Source organism: Echinococcus granulosus (genome assembly GCF_000524195.1).
Source record: "Echinococcus granulosus chromosome Unknown EG_S00066, whole genome shotgun sequence".
Lineage (NCBI taxonomy): Eukaryota > Metazoa > Platyhelminthes > Cestoda > Cyclophyllidea > Taeniidae > Echinococcus > Echinococcus granulosus.
In genome coordinates this window covers 213179-228042 of record NW_020170446.1, presented here as the reverse complement: position 1 = coordinate 228042, position 14864 = coordinate 213179, and the positions used below count along the sequence as shown (strand labels likewise).

The following is a 14864-nucleotide window of genomic DNA, read 5'->3' as shown; positions in this document are numbered from 1 at the left end:
ATTCCGGAGTCGATCGTGAGTAGCTCTGTAATAAATGTTTTTCAACTGCTCAGCCTTAAACTAGAATTTATTTTCTATCGCTGTGGCACAGAACCCATGGCTTGGGTGCATGTCAGAGGTAAACGTGGCCCTTATGGCCCGGTTGTTCGGTATCTCGACAATGGACTCAAGATTTTGTTCAAATCAACAGGAATTTCTTAACTCTAACATAGAGCCCTGACTACGATTCCCCCTCCGAGCGCTATAGCATGTATGAAAGTTAATAGAAGGTGCTTTTCAACGGACAGAGTAAACAGAAGACTGTCAATCTAAGTGAGTGAAACGGAAATTCGAGACCAAAATGACGAAGTGGGACTCCCAAGTAACTGCGTTTGGTGCAACCAACTCTTGTTCATTTTGCGATAAGTCATTAACGATGACATAAAATGATGGTTTAGTGAGTGCCGAAAAGAAGTATTAATCTAGTTCTCGAAGGTAAGTTGTAAACAACTGGATCTAAAGTGATTTACTCAACTGTTTCCTGGCAGAACTTGAAGACAGTGGCATGCCCTTTTTGGTATTCACCCTTTTTCTTCCTATTTAACTCTCCTAGGTAATTTTATGCTCACCAGTCTGTGATGTTTTAATGCTCTTCTCAAATTTTTCTTGCCCCTTTTTTTGCAACGAATAGGCAGTAAAAGTTGGGATCGCATAGAGTTTTTAACTTTTCAGTCAAATCCATTATTTACTAGCCACTTTTGTTGTTGGTTTTATTGAGAACGGATCAATTCCCTATAATTAGAATCTATCAGAATTTAGGAATTTTTAGCCTACTGAAATAGGACTTTTCAGTAGTACATATTCACCAGCTTCCACCTAACTTACAGCAGAGACGTGAAAAGCACCAAAATGTGGGTGCGCTTTTGAACTCAAAAAGTAACATACATTCAGACAAAAATAAGTTCATAAATATCAGGAGGCGGACGTGAATAAGAAGACTAAAATAAAGCCGCATCGACTTCACCTACTTTGAAAATAAATTTATTTTTAGTTGCGCCTTTCCAGACGTACATCTAAGTGCACCAACTACATACTTCTTAAAGCCGCAGACAATTAAATTCTTCGGCATTGTACAAACATGGCAACCTTGTTTCATGTAACTTGATACTGATTCCAGGGTATTTTCCATTTTTAATGATCATTTTTCCCAGTTTTTATAAACAGGAAGTTTGTAAAACCTCTGTTGCGACGTGACTATTTTATTGTTGAATTACTCACCACAGGGTGTGAGTAACACCAAAATCGCACCTCTTAAACTCGGTTTCTCTGACAAGACCCAGGATTTTGCAGCCTTGTTGTTAGAAAGCAAACCGGAGCGGATTCCATCCATGTGGTTACCTCAACTGAAATTTCGTGCTGAGGGGCCAACAGAGGGTAAAGTATAACAGAAAGCACAGCAAAGGGTAGCGCAGGATTTTTGCATATTTGCCGTCTTAAAGACGTCGGATTTAAATGGTAGCCTTTTTATTGCCAAAAAAATTCCTGATCCACAGTTGCACAGGCGTGTCGAATTTTTACTACGCAAGCCGTACTAGCAAAAAAATGCAAAAAATAAATAGCCTAAGCAAATTATTTTCACTGCATTTGGACAGAATTTTGTTGCTTGCTTTAGGGTCATTTTATCACCACTTCTGTTACCAGAGTCTCAAAGGAAATTTAACAATTAGTGTGCACAGAAGTCGAGGGTCTTCTTAAAGTTATGCTGCTAAAGGACTAAACAGGATCCTCTTATCTCTTGAGTAGGTCGGAAGGTTAAAAAAATCCTTCCAGCCCCACAATTTTTTCATAATTAGTAATGACAAAATGGTAAAGACGCGTGTCACGCATATGTGACGCTGGCAGGAAACATGGTAACCTCAACCTCTTAATATCTGCCCTTTCAAAAAACAAAATTGGACTTCTAAATTCTTGTCTAAAGTAGCAAAATATACCAGGAAGTTCTTAATTTTTAAACTATTTAGGCAAAATAGGAGTTAATGAAATGATGCTATTTTTTCCGCCTTTCCTGAGATCTCTGGACCATAGCTGTAGATCCAAGGACAAAGCGCATCCACTTCCCCTTGTGATGGGGAAAGGTCAATGTGATATTTTAGCATTTAGTAAAAGTTTTGTCTTTACCCAGAGATTGCTTAGTCTACTTACGTCCCCTGGATTTTCTGGTTCTATTTTTGAATTAATGTCTCATTTTTTGTAGATACGAGGGTATAAAAAGTGGCATCTTGAAAAATGAAGTTAATCATGCCAGTCAAATTACGCATTTTTATCAATCCCAGGTATTATTTTTCCTTCGACAAAAAAAACTGGCAAGGACAATAGATTGTAAAATAGTATTAACATAATGTTTAGTCGCCTTAAAAGCATTTCCTGTGGACAATCCTTGGTCCCATTTCTTCGTACTCCCCCTTCGTGATAATCATCTCTCTGAAAGCATTCAGCGATCCGAGGATAGAGGCACCAATCCAGGCTGCATAATTTCTCTTCTCTAAACCATTCACCTTGACTTTGACATTCTTGGCGGCCAGATGATTTACCTCATTTTGAAGACGCTCAATTAGTCCTTCAAACATTGTGCTACCGCCAGAGAGAACAACGTTTTTGTACATCGTCCGCCGTAAATCAATCTCACAGCCTTCAATAACGTGGTGGAGAGCTTCATGAATACCGTAAATTTCTCGACCAATCAACTGTGGGCTGAAGAGTATTTCAGGACTCTGGAACCTCTCAGTTGACACATGAATCAACTGTCCGTCGGGCATTTCATAGTGTTTTTCCATACTTGGATCGACCTGAGCTCGTTTGAACTCTTCCTCCGGATCCACAGCCACATAACACAGGTGTTCCTTGATGTCGCGAACAACTTCCAGCTCGGCTGAAGACACCATACTGTATCCCCGCTTGAGGAGAAGTTTATTCAAGTAATCTGTAATATCACGACCGGCGAAATTCAGACGAAGGATTAGGTGGTTTAGTCCATGACCTTCAAAAATGGGAACTATGTGAGTGGCTCCATCACCAATATCCAAAACAGCTCCGGTCGTTTTTCCTGAAGAATACAGCGACATGACTGCTTGAATGGCTATGTAAAGTCCAGGGATATTGAACCTTTCGAACATCATTTCACACATCCTCTCACGATTGCTCTTTGGATTACGCGGAGCTTCCGTTAACAAGCAGGCCTGGTCTTCGGGATGTACTCGGAGCTCATTGTAAAATGTATGATACCAGATTCTCTCAATGTCGTCCCAGTTTTTAATCACACCATTTTCGACAGGATACTGAAGTGTCAGAACACCTCGCATTTGTTGGGCCGCATGACCAACAAAGTATTCCGGCTTTCTCACTCCAACCATCATCTGAGGATTTTTTGGTCTTCCAATAATGGAAGGGAAGACGCTGATGGGGCCGTCTTCACCTGCGAAACCGGCTTTACAGAGACCGGAGCCCACATCGATCACCACTGCTGGTGTGCTAGTCATCCTGCTCTGTCAGTTAAGCGCTAGTCTCCACACACGATTTGATGCACAGCACTTATAGAGGATTGCCTAAGACGAGCACTGCACCGGTGACGCCTAATTAGATCAACGCCATTCATTTCACTCCACGTGTATGTATGCGTGCTCAAGGGAGGATCTCTGCATCGATCTAGAGAGACGCCTTGTTAGGCGATAAGCAGTCCTTTGGCACAACACCAAGAATGTGGGTGTGTTTAAATCTCTTTATGAAACAATCGGGGTGATACCTCACAAGCATAATCCCCATCAGGCTTGTTGAATGCAAGGGAATGAGTGCTGGAAACCACTGTTATAATCAGTCCCGGTAATGCCTTTTACGGCATTTTTGAAAAAAAAGATATGCCGCTTTAACCAAGAAGAGCTTCATGGTAAATTCAACCGCAGACTGCTTGTCTATTCGACTGTCTGCGTGTCTAGACGCCCAAGTGATTTGTTTCCGTAGGCCCCAAAACCCCACCCCACTCAGTGAGAGAATGACGCACTGTATAGATTTGATTAATAATAACTCGAAAAGTTGACAGAAATACCAGCGCATTCCGAGAGAGAAACCAAGTGAGGCTAGGATGTATTCCTACGCATGTAGGTTACTTTGCATTTGTTTAAGTGAATATAAATACAGCATTATTATTTCATTCCTTAATCGAGGCAAATACATCAACAAGACTAAAATTTTTAAGATAAATTCCTAAAATAGGCTAAGCATGAAATGACTTGCCTGCAGTGAAAAGAGGTCATTTTATGCCCCATAATTTTTATATTATCATTTTAAAGCACAATTTTTTAAAACCACCAAAAACGTGATGTTTTTACTGTTTTAAAAATTAATAGATGTACCATATTACAAGCAAATATCTTGGTCATTTGTTCTCTGCCAATTTAACACCTAAATTTCATAGGAATTTGAGAACGACTATATTCTAATAAAATCAAGCACGAATTCTGACAGATATGCCATATAAAAGTCCATATTTTTAGTAAGTATAAGATACCACTTAAAAATAAACAGGCTACAATTCGCTAATTCTTTAGTGCAGTGACCTCCCTAATCTTTAAATTAAATGATTGACGGCACTAGGTAATCAGAGGAATGAACAAATTGGCATTAGGATGCATCGTGCTTACACATGTTTGAATAAATGCATAAAGTAGTTTACCATTTGTTGCGTAGATCCATACCATACAACACTCAAATACGGCGGTAAGTTTGAAAACTGTGAACTGAAGGAGCGCCGTAGAGGCGCGTTCAATAACTCTTGATACAATATATTACAATAGCCAATTAAAGGGATGCAGACGTTGTTGGTAGATGCATTACGGAATGATGTCGCAAGAACTATTTGATGGAATTTTACCGCGTTACTCGAATTTTCCACTGAGCTGATGCAATTAGCACAAAGTTGGTGTATGTTTGAAGATGCAATTAAGAGTTATTAGTAAATGAGGTTTATCTGATCATAAAACAAACGCAAATTGATAGCTAATATAATCAAATTTGAGTGCATTTAACCTGGCTTGAGCGGAATCTATTTATCAATCATACATAGTTTCCTGGTAATATAGGCGCTTAAACGATCTTCCAGAACGATTTCCTTTTAAAGTAGTTGTTTTTTTCTAGATAAAGAAGTCCTTTTAGACATAACTTTAGCCAAGGCATAAGTTCAATTTACATAAATCAGTTTTCTGTTGGATGTTATATTAATGCAAAACAATTCACAGTGGGAGTTATATCCAGACAATTATTATGCGAAATTCGGTATCAGTAATGTTAAATTTGTTAGCATTATAAGCTTATTAGTGCATCCAGCACCATTTTAAGTGTGTCATTAAGAAAATTGTTTTTATTTGTTTTTTTTTTCATTTACGAGACAAGTTGAAGAATGTAACAAGACAATGGCCACCTCCCATGCATGTATGTGCGGAAAGAGAAGTGAGTAGTGTATTAATAAACCGAGACGAAAGGAAGAAAACAGCTCCTTGTTGTAGACATTTTTAGGGAACTTATGCTTCGTTTTTTGTTCAATAGGCTGCTTCTTATAATCACTACAAATGACAAGAGGAATGTCTGGTGCCCCAGTTCACCTCTAGAGCAATAATTAGAAACACTAGTGAGGGAGGGGGAAAACTGCATAGCTAAAGGCATTAATAAAATGCGGTCACACTAATACTTTAAACAAACTATTAAGAATGTGGTTTCCATCTTTTGAGCTCTACTTCCAGCTCTATCGCAGAGAAGATGCCATTTACTTCATAAGCTGCTGTACTTGAGACTCTCAAATATTGCATTAACTGCAGGAAAGACTATGAAGGGTGGGAAACCTCTAGGAAAAGTAGTGCTATAAATTAGAGAACGTTCTGTTGCGAGCATACTTTGTGCGTTTATCGCATTTTGTAAGAAAAGTACAAACTGCCACGTTTACTGCAAAACCAATAACGGGTAAATCGGAACCTGACATGTTCCTTATCGGCGGATATTTAGAAGTCTAAATTGAGATTGCTGCCAACACTCAACTTGATTTAAACAGGCCTTCTGCTGTGACTTATCACAACTAGCATCATCATAGCCATTGTTCGTTTTTATCGGGTGTGTCACCTATTACTGCCAGTTTGGACCTTTGAGTACTTTCTTAAAACGCGAAAAACATCTGTAGGGAATAAGATTTGCTTCTAGCGTGCAGAAATTATGAGAAATTACAGTTATGATTAAGCTCCCATGACGACTAGCCTGCAATCGAACCGCGTAGTTATGCGTACGATTAAAGCCTATAATTATACCAAATTTTTCATTTCACTCCAGCTAAAGTACTTACTCATAAATATTTATTTAGCCGTTATCGGCGGAATTGGATTTGAACAGCTCTTGGTTACATGTATGGATTGAGTAGTGACAGGCGTCTAGCCAATTTTTGGATGTTGACCCGGATCACTTTTCCCCCGTTATAAAAGATGAGGCACTCAAAAAAACACAATTCTACCTCACTCCCAATTTTAAGTTAAATATTAATAAGGACACATCCTTTTATTCAACTTGCGTAGAAGTGTCTAATTTTCATGTTCACTAAGTGGAAAAATGTCAAATTCACACTGTGGAAGGGCCATTTAAAAACGACTTCCTTTCTAGAGATGGTAAATCAAGCGTGAGTTGACTGTTTTGCAACAAAAAAGCAAAGGAAGTAGGCTTGTACTTTACTAAGAGAATGGGATAGCAATGTTTAGCTACACACACTAGTGAACATGCATGTTCCATTCTTCCACCTTCTATTTGGCCAGTGCATTGTTGATCAGGTAGTCTCCAAACCATGACATGGTAGCATTATTCAGCTCGGGATACAAGTCAATGGGGAATACGAAGAAGAGGAGTCTGCAATGAAATAGCGACAGGTTTTAATTTGTCGAACTTGAACTTACGACAAATAATCCAAAGACAGTAAAAGTCTCTGTCTAGTGTATCCTCTAGGCAAATGATATTAGGGGGAAGTGACTGGGGTAGCCAGAGTAGCCTCGCTGCAAAGCATTGCCAGTTTTCAGCCCTATTTTGAATTTTTATCTTTTCATAGAACAACTTGGTATTTGAAAAGACCAGTCACATGCAAGATATTTGCCAATACTAACCAAACAACCATCATTCTTGTTATTCTACAAATCGACTGGATCTTCTCTATCGAATGAACCCGATGGACCACAGTCCAGTGAAGGACCTTTTACGTTTGAAGTGGAAGAGAAATCATGGGAAGCACTAAGTAGCAAAAGTAGTAAAATTGCCCTTTTTGAAAACTCTATATCCCTCTAGTCACTTTGGATTATACTTACTATCCCAGAATCCCTAAACTCCCCTCCAGGTTATGCTTTAACTAAAAGCTGAGGTGTTACAACTAAACTTTTCGTATTTGTCTAATCTATTGGCCAAGTAATTGGAGAAAACTATCCAAATGAAGGCAATTTAGAGTGAAAATTTTGACTTAATTTTAAGGTGAGTGATTATGGTTGCCGATTCGATGGAAAAGGATTTTCCCGCATGGCCGATTAGGGAAAAGACTGGTGGCATATGAGCCATGAAGGCTTTCATCCGACTGCAATTTTTTCATTACGCCTCATGGTTCTTCTTTTCCTTTTTACTACCTTTTTGGGGGCATGATTATTATAACTTATGCAAATATTAGCAGTTCTTTATAGTCGTGTGGCATAAGCTACCCTTATGATCTACGGATTTGGACGTAGAGGTGCAAGTTCCCCACCACATCAGATCGAAGCTACTCCAAAGGGGTTGAAAGAATAGAAAACTAATTAAATTGACGCAAAAAATATTTTTAAAAGTTTACTTTTTTATCGGGGCATTAAATACAAGACTGTTGGAATCCTAGATACTTGAGTCTTCTCTAAATTATTAATAGATCGCATTACTGTGGAAGAGGGGTTGGGAGAGGTTATTGGGACAGGCTTTCGCTCACATTGCCACTAGAGTGGAATCGCAAATCACAGAAAAACAGATTTGGTCTCTTAATTTCTGTCCTATAAACTTGCAATTTGAGCTGTCACGCATTCTGGTGCCGATAAAAATGTCAGAGACAAGCTAGACTTACATGTAAATGTAAATGCTTTTATTTTGTTTGAAACGTCCTTTAAGAACATGAAAATTTTTGCTACTTCCTTTGCATTTAAAAGCCGAAATCATTCTGGCTGTCAATTTGTTGATTTAATACATTTTAGTTGGCTTGGAACTCTAAGCTTAGCTTCTCCGGAAAGGTAGTGCCTTCCGGTCCTTAAATTTGCTTCTAAAAATAGTTGAGTCTAAAAAAATTGAGTAAATTTTAGCAAAGAAACTCTTTTATTCCAGCACCAAAAAGTTAACTCTCCTTCTTCTCTTCTTTTACCTTACCCTCATCAAGGAATTTAATGTTTTACCTGTGTGCTTGTAAATTCGAGACCACTTACTAGACCTCCACACAGAATGTCATGCCAAACCTACCGAATTGCTTACTACATAGTATTTGTGGAAGTGAAGAAAAAAGTTGTTTTAGACAAGCCAGTCGGATAATAATACGGTTCGGATGGGGAAACTTATTTGGACTCCCGTTAACGCCCAGACACCGGGCTCATGCCGTGCCTCAAGACTTCTCTGTAGGTGAAAGAAGGCATACTATTCGAGTAGAGGGTCCTGGGAGCTACTGACATGGCCCAAACATCTAGCGGAGCAGAGAGTTAGATAAACAATCGAGGCATTGTAATAGACTATTAGACTTTTTAAAAAAAGATACCCTTAAAACTCAAGACACCATGAAGCATAATATCTAGGCAGAATACGTATTGTCAACCTACAGTGGGACCTGGGGCTACCGGCATGGTCTAAAGGTCAAGCTGTTAAGAGGAAGTACAATTGCAAGGCCCTAACTGCCCTCGTAACCAAAACGCGCGCGTTTGACAGTTTGACCTTTTTTACTTCTTAAATCGGCAAAGATAACATTAATAAGAAATAAAGAGTTCGTTTTTAATCACTGATAAAGTGGAAATAAATATCTTAAAAAAAATCTTATTAGTTAAAAGTGGCAATCTTTTGCCAACGAGACACAAGCCTGATGCTAATTCCAATTTAATGAAATGCGCTTAGCCTCTAAAAGCATGAGAAATGCCGCTCTTTCACCACATTCATCTCATCCTTACTCTTCTTTCATCTTCCATGTCCCACAAATTTTCACCCCGCTCTGTGCGTAACTATTTAGGGACACAACGAAGTCAAGTTATTGGCAAGATGGAGAATGAGGATGAGGAGAATAGGGAGAGAGGATAAGGGTGTGGATGTGGGTAAGACAGAATTTTGCTTCCTCACCAATTCCAAAGTACAGACCTTCTCACAGATGAGTTCACCGACGGGTTGGTGCCACAAGAATGGCACTGCACTTCTTTTCCACTGGTTTGAATGAGTGTCTAGTCCAGATGTAATCTCGTTCCAATGGATTCTTTACTAAGAACATTGCAGTTCTCCCGTGTTATATCGAGATCGCCGGGATTGATGGTAGTCGTAATTGGTTCACCATCGCCAGATGAACGAGTGTAGACGCAGCCTTTCTCGCTTGGAGACATACGTAGGCACACACAGGCAGTATGCGTGGTGTTCTGCGGATGAAGCGACCTGTGTGCTAGAAGTGTGGAGTGGATGATGCTTCTTGTGAGTAAACTGTCTTTAAATAGCCAACAAAAGTGCTCATGCCATGACTCTCTGAGTCAGCGCTTTTTAATTGACTTAAAGAGAGTGAAGAGACCCTAACTGATTGTTCCTGATGCTTAATACCTAGCATCTGCTAGTGTATACCAACGAAAACCATTTGCGTGGCCCATACAACATCTCCTTTTCAACTGATTTCGATGTACACGAATATGACTGCAAATTTCCTTCATTTATTCGGACTTGTCACAGATTAATCCACATGTTCAGGGCTATAAACGCTTCTTGTAGGTGATACCTCACACTCTGCAATCGCCCACCACCCATTCTATAAATACTCTACCTCAAATGCGACGAGACGCTTCTGCAACTTTTCCGACAGAGTAGGAGTTTGATCTGCAGAATAGACAATCTTCAATGACATCCTTTAAAATCAAACCACATTATATAACGTGAAGATTAATTCAAAATAAGAGAAGGATGACTAAGAACACCCTAAAGTGATGTGGCGCATATCCCACCTTTGTCCTTACACGTTACACCAAACCTGAACTGCAGGAACCTTTCCAGTCGTCTGATATTTGACCTCCCCATGTCAGCCAGCTAGTTCTTTTTCTAGGAAGGGAGGGAGGTAAGGGAAATAGTTTGACAATTTCTTAAAGATATTCTTCTTTCTACTCTTAAGGTCACATTATTTGTCAGTCACTAGCATTCCACAGATCCGTCTAGTTTGAATGTTTCATCTGCCTTGGAAAGGGTCACTTAAATGGCAACTTTTGGCTTCGACAAACATACAGAAGGCAGACAAACAGTGCCTCAGATTTCTTCTGAGATATGCAAATGTTTTCGCATTTACGTAAATAAGCACAAAACATAGCTTGAAAATTGCGCAATAACTTGTTCATCCATTTTTCAAGTCTGGGCAAACGGTGGCGTGAGATTTTCCTAGGCGACTGCTCTGTCTAAGCCCCCTACGTAGCTTTTATTTATTTATACTGCATTTGGTAAACAGTTGGACAAATAAACTAATAAAATTTAAGTTACTTATATCAAATTTTAAGAAATAATTTGATTGGATGATTCTGGTTCCGCTGGAGCTTGGGTATGTTTATTATTCAAGCCCAGTCCCGACAGAGACCAACATCCTTAAAGGGACTGAGTCGCTGCAATTGTCGAGTTTAATGGCATCTATCTTTGGCAGTATTGCTCCCAGCCTTCGGTTAAGTGACATACAGCTCTATCAGTTTTAAATTATGCCCAAGTAGTCAGGTAGACGTCAGCAGTCAACTCCCAGGTGACGTTAATAATGCAAAGAGGGCAGCTTGTTCTCAGCTAAGGCACAAATTAAGTTCAGGCTTGGAACCAAATGGATGGACCTATTTTAAGTAGGGAAGATGCATCATTGGAATGACCTTTCATTAATTGGAATGCATTCATCAACCTCAGTAGCCTTAGAATTAATTTGATCCCGGTTCGTAAAAAATAGAATTTTGAATAGCATCCACTTGGGTAGATCGACAGACACGTTAACACTTTGAGAGCGAGTTGAAGGGTAGAGGTAAATAGCGCCTTTCCAAATCACTTCTGAATGGTACGTTTAGCTGCCGCAATTCGTCAGGAGGCCTATGTATATTTCAAACTGCAAAATAGACTAACTCAAGACACAGTCTTCAGATAAATCGTCAGGACTCGAAGTAGGAGGAAGGCCAACTGTTCGTGCTGAAGGAAGTGGTTGATGGTTGGGTTTTAGACGCCTCACTTTTGTCTGAGGTTCACGGTATTCCTTTAATTCATGAATCCTAACTCGTCCCTTGGGAAGGATCAAGCACTCTCCCTCTAGGACCTCTACAGACAGTGATAGCCGAACCGTAAAGGTTGATCGGTCTCAAGCCGAAAACGGCGTAATCTTATTTGACCACCTCATAAAAAATTTCCTCTTATTCGTCACAATATGTACTTGGGTCTACTTTAAAGCAAAAGTGTTGCTTGCGTCTGTTTTGATGAATTGGAACAAAAAGGAAGGTGAGTATCTCACCAGCAGGATGAATCAAAGCTAGTGTGGTAATTGTTTCCCCATTGATGACTTCGGAAAGTTGTGCCTTAAAGCCAAGAGAAGGCAATTAAAAGGGTTTCTCTCCCACCCACCAAGAGATGACAACTGACAGAAATGATAACGCTACTAACAGCTTGGCGTGTTGTTTGAATAGTTTACCAACCGACTGTTAAAATTGGGATGAGAAATGGCTTGTGTGCTTTAGGTGGCTGTTCGAAGACGTTTTACCTACCACCTAGCACTTCAGCCAGAGAAGACCATGATCTGTGGTTAAAAATGCAAGGTGGAAAGGTCGGTCTATCAGTGGATAAATGGGTGGGTGAGTAGGAAGTTAGGTATTCCTTGCTTGGACAGCATTAATTTATTCACTCGTTTCACACCGTCTACAAAATTACCAAAAAAGTTAGTGCAAGTTGGAGGGTAACTTCCTCCATTGACCTTTTGTAACCCGTGGAAGCAACTTGTCCAAGGTATGTGATAGTTTATAGGCATAATTTATAAAGCGTAGAAAGAGATACGCAATACCTCAAAGTCAAACAGGATATTGCGTACTAGATATAATTTGAGGTGACTAATAATGACTTCTTCAGAAAGAAAGAACCCGTCTACAATGAAAGAAAAAGCATAGTGCTTACAAATGTCCTATTATTGCAAAATTTGCCCGTGAATTGACCCCATACTGCATTTTATAATAGGGAGAAGATAGGAAGATGGAAGGGTAGTGCCTCATCTCAACAGGTAGACAACAAAGCACAGGGCTTCTTTTCAATGTTTTGAAGATTTCTTGGACTATATAGATCTCCTCTCTTCTTAGACGCAGACTAACAGGCATCACCAATAGGAGGCCCCTTAGGTTGATAAGGTCTCTGCATATTTTTTGCTGCGTTAGGTGTAGTGCCTTCCTCCTGATCTGAATCACAGACTCGAATCCCTACACCAAAACTGGGCAATAATCCATTGTTTAGGAAGAAAAAAGGGCTTGTTTTCTTTCTCTCACACCACTAGGCCCTAATGGGACTTAATAAAGTCTTGAAGAGCATCTTATTATGTAGAAGTGACAGAATTTCAATTTTAATCATCTTAATTGATAAGCTTTGTTGAAAAACTTAAACGCCATAGCAACGAGATTAATTGTCAGATGTAGTAAATGCCTAGACTGCGCTCCTTTTAAAGATATAAAAAAGTATTTGTTAGCTCTCTTTCCTCGGAGGTCTTGCTTTAATTGCCACACTGTCAGTCTACAAAATTGTCTATTAGCCGCGCAAAAAGGCCTCAGACGTGGTCAAAGGTGGCCCTCTACTTCGTATGGTGTCTCAGAGAGTAGTTTTTTTGTAGAATCATAAAAAGTGGACAAATTTTTTGTGTAATTTACTGACTTATATCCATCAGGGGCAGTGTGACCTATGTTGGCCCATTTTTGGCATTTAACTTGATCGCTGTCAAATCGAAGCTTGTCAAATCAACAGTACAATCAAATATTCCTCTGAGATTTTTAGTTTTTAGTGCAATGTCTATCAAACAAGACATTAAAATCGGCCTATCTAAAATTGTGTTTTGATTTCTTTTGAAAAGACTGCGATTACATGTTGATTAACGTGAAGGCTAGAGGCGTAATAATTCTTATGCCAAGTAACTTGGTAGTTGCCAGATGTGTTCAGGGCGAACCGGGACCTTTGATTATACAGATGGCAGAATTACAACCGGTAGTGCCATAGGTGTCTTACACGTGTTAAAGCAGTCCAATGCGGCCGATGAAGATGCAAAACTTGCACTGTTTATGCAGAAGAATGTAAGCACATTACAGCACATCACGGTAATGGGACAGTACTTCTGCTGCACAAATTGTTGTGCGTCAAAATAATGAAAAAATAAAATCAACACCATGTAATTTTACCCATAAAATTGAAACTCGCTTAACCTCCAATTCTTCTTCCTTTCTGCCTCTTAAAAGTGCACCTTCTCCCTCAAACCCGCATTTATTCAAATTGCGCAGTTCTGCTACAAAATCAGAACTGGACGATCTAGAAGATACCTTTTACTGGACGGGATGCATAAGCGTGCACAAGCCTGGACCCCTATTCATTTTAAATCTGTCCCTAATCATAGGCTTTATTCCTTATTTATCATCACTCATGGAAGGGAGAGTAATTATTATCGTTTTGAGCAATAAATACTGTCAATGTGGGTATGATGGACTTCGTTTATCCATTCTGATGAGGTATGGTAGAGATTCGCAGATTTCCACTTCACTGACAGTAGTGCAGGTCTTACAATGGTCGGGATCTAGCCACCTAAACGGAATGGCCGCCTAGAAACTTGATGATACACTTTTCTTTATAAATGTATGCGTTTTGCCGCCTTTAGAGGTAGGTAGCAGCAGCTAATAATGAAGGGAGACCAGATTTGAATGACGTGGAAATGTCGAGAGAGGAACCATTAATAAATCATCTGGGGCAGGATGGAATTATGAAGATCCCGGTGACCAAGTGGCACATCTTACGCCTCAGGTAGCTAAGACCAAGTGGACCACATTGAGGCACCTACAGAATAGTAGGGAAGCATAAATGGCAAATATGGCTTCATTGAGCTACCTTTTATACTTCCACGAATAGAGCATTGGCCGGTCTTGCCCAAAAGCGATGGAGGCACCGATGTCCATCCATAACAGTGAAATTAACTTTCCTCCCGTCTTGATGGAAAATTAATGCAGGCTCTCCTTTTACGTTTAGTGGATGGTTTTTTGTAAAGCACCGACTACCTCGTACTGACTGAAATAGAAGAATTGTAACTGGAGATGCCGAGGACGGAGCTTTGATTTTGATCAGAAATTGAACCCTTTGCAAGTTTTGGTTTCTTGGTTCTTAGATATCATGCTTTCTGGGCACATAATCTTTCAGTCTTCCTCTTTAATTACAAGATGACTGGAGAGCTGCAGTTTCATATGGAACGAATATATTTGTGTATTCGTATTGAATCAGGGCCTGTATTTAACCACATACCTCAGTTATTCTATAAACACAGACAAGGTAGAAGGCTGGACCAACTCGGGTAGAAGCTCTACCGCGGCTATTCTGTATCGTGCCTCCAAAGCGGATGCCCTGTG

General features: G+C 39.7%; 2 protein-coding genes across 2 annotated transcripts; both read right to left on the bottom strand. All coding sequences in view use genetic code 11, as the record gives it.

Moving 5' to 3' along the window:
* Positions 1–2390: 2390 nt before the first annotated feature.
* On the bottom strand, positions 2391–3515 carry EGR_06943 (Actin, cytoplasmic; the record flags this gene model as incomplete). Its single annotated transcript, XM_024496192.1, has 1 exon — positions 2391–3515. The coding sequence occupies one exon, from the start codon at positions 3513–3515 to the stop codon at positions 2391–2393; it is 1125 nt and encodes a 374-aa protein (XP_024349395.1).
* A 5955-nt stretch (positions 3516–9470) lies between these two features.
* On the bottom strand, positions 9471–10132 carry EGR_06942 (hypothetical protein; the record flags this gene model as incomplete). The annotated part of the gene is made up of 2 exons (XM_024496191.1): positions 9471–9659; positions 10052–10132. The coding sequence occupies 2 exons, from the start codon at positions 10130–10132 to the stop codon at positions 9471–9473; spliced, it is 270 nt and encodes an 89-aa protein (XP_024349394.1).
* Between the last annotated feature and the right edge of the window lie 4732 nt (positions 10133–14864).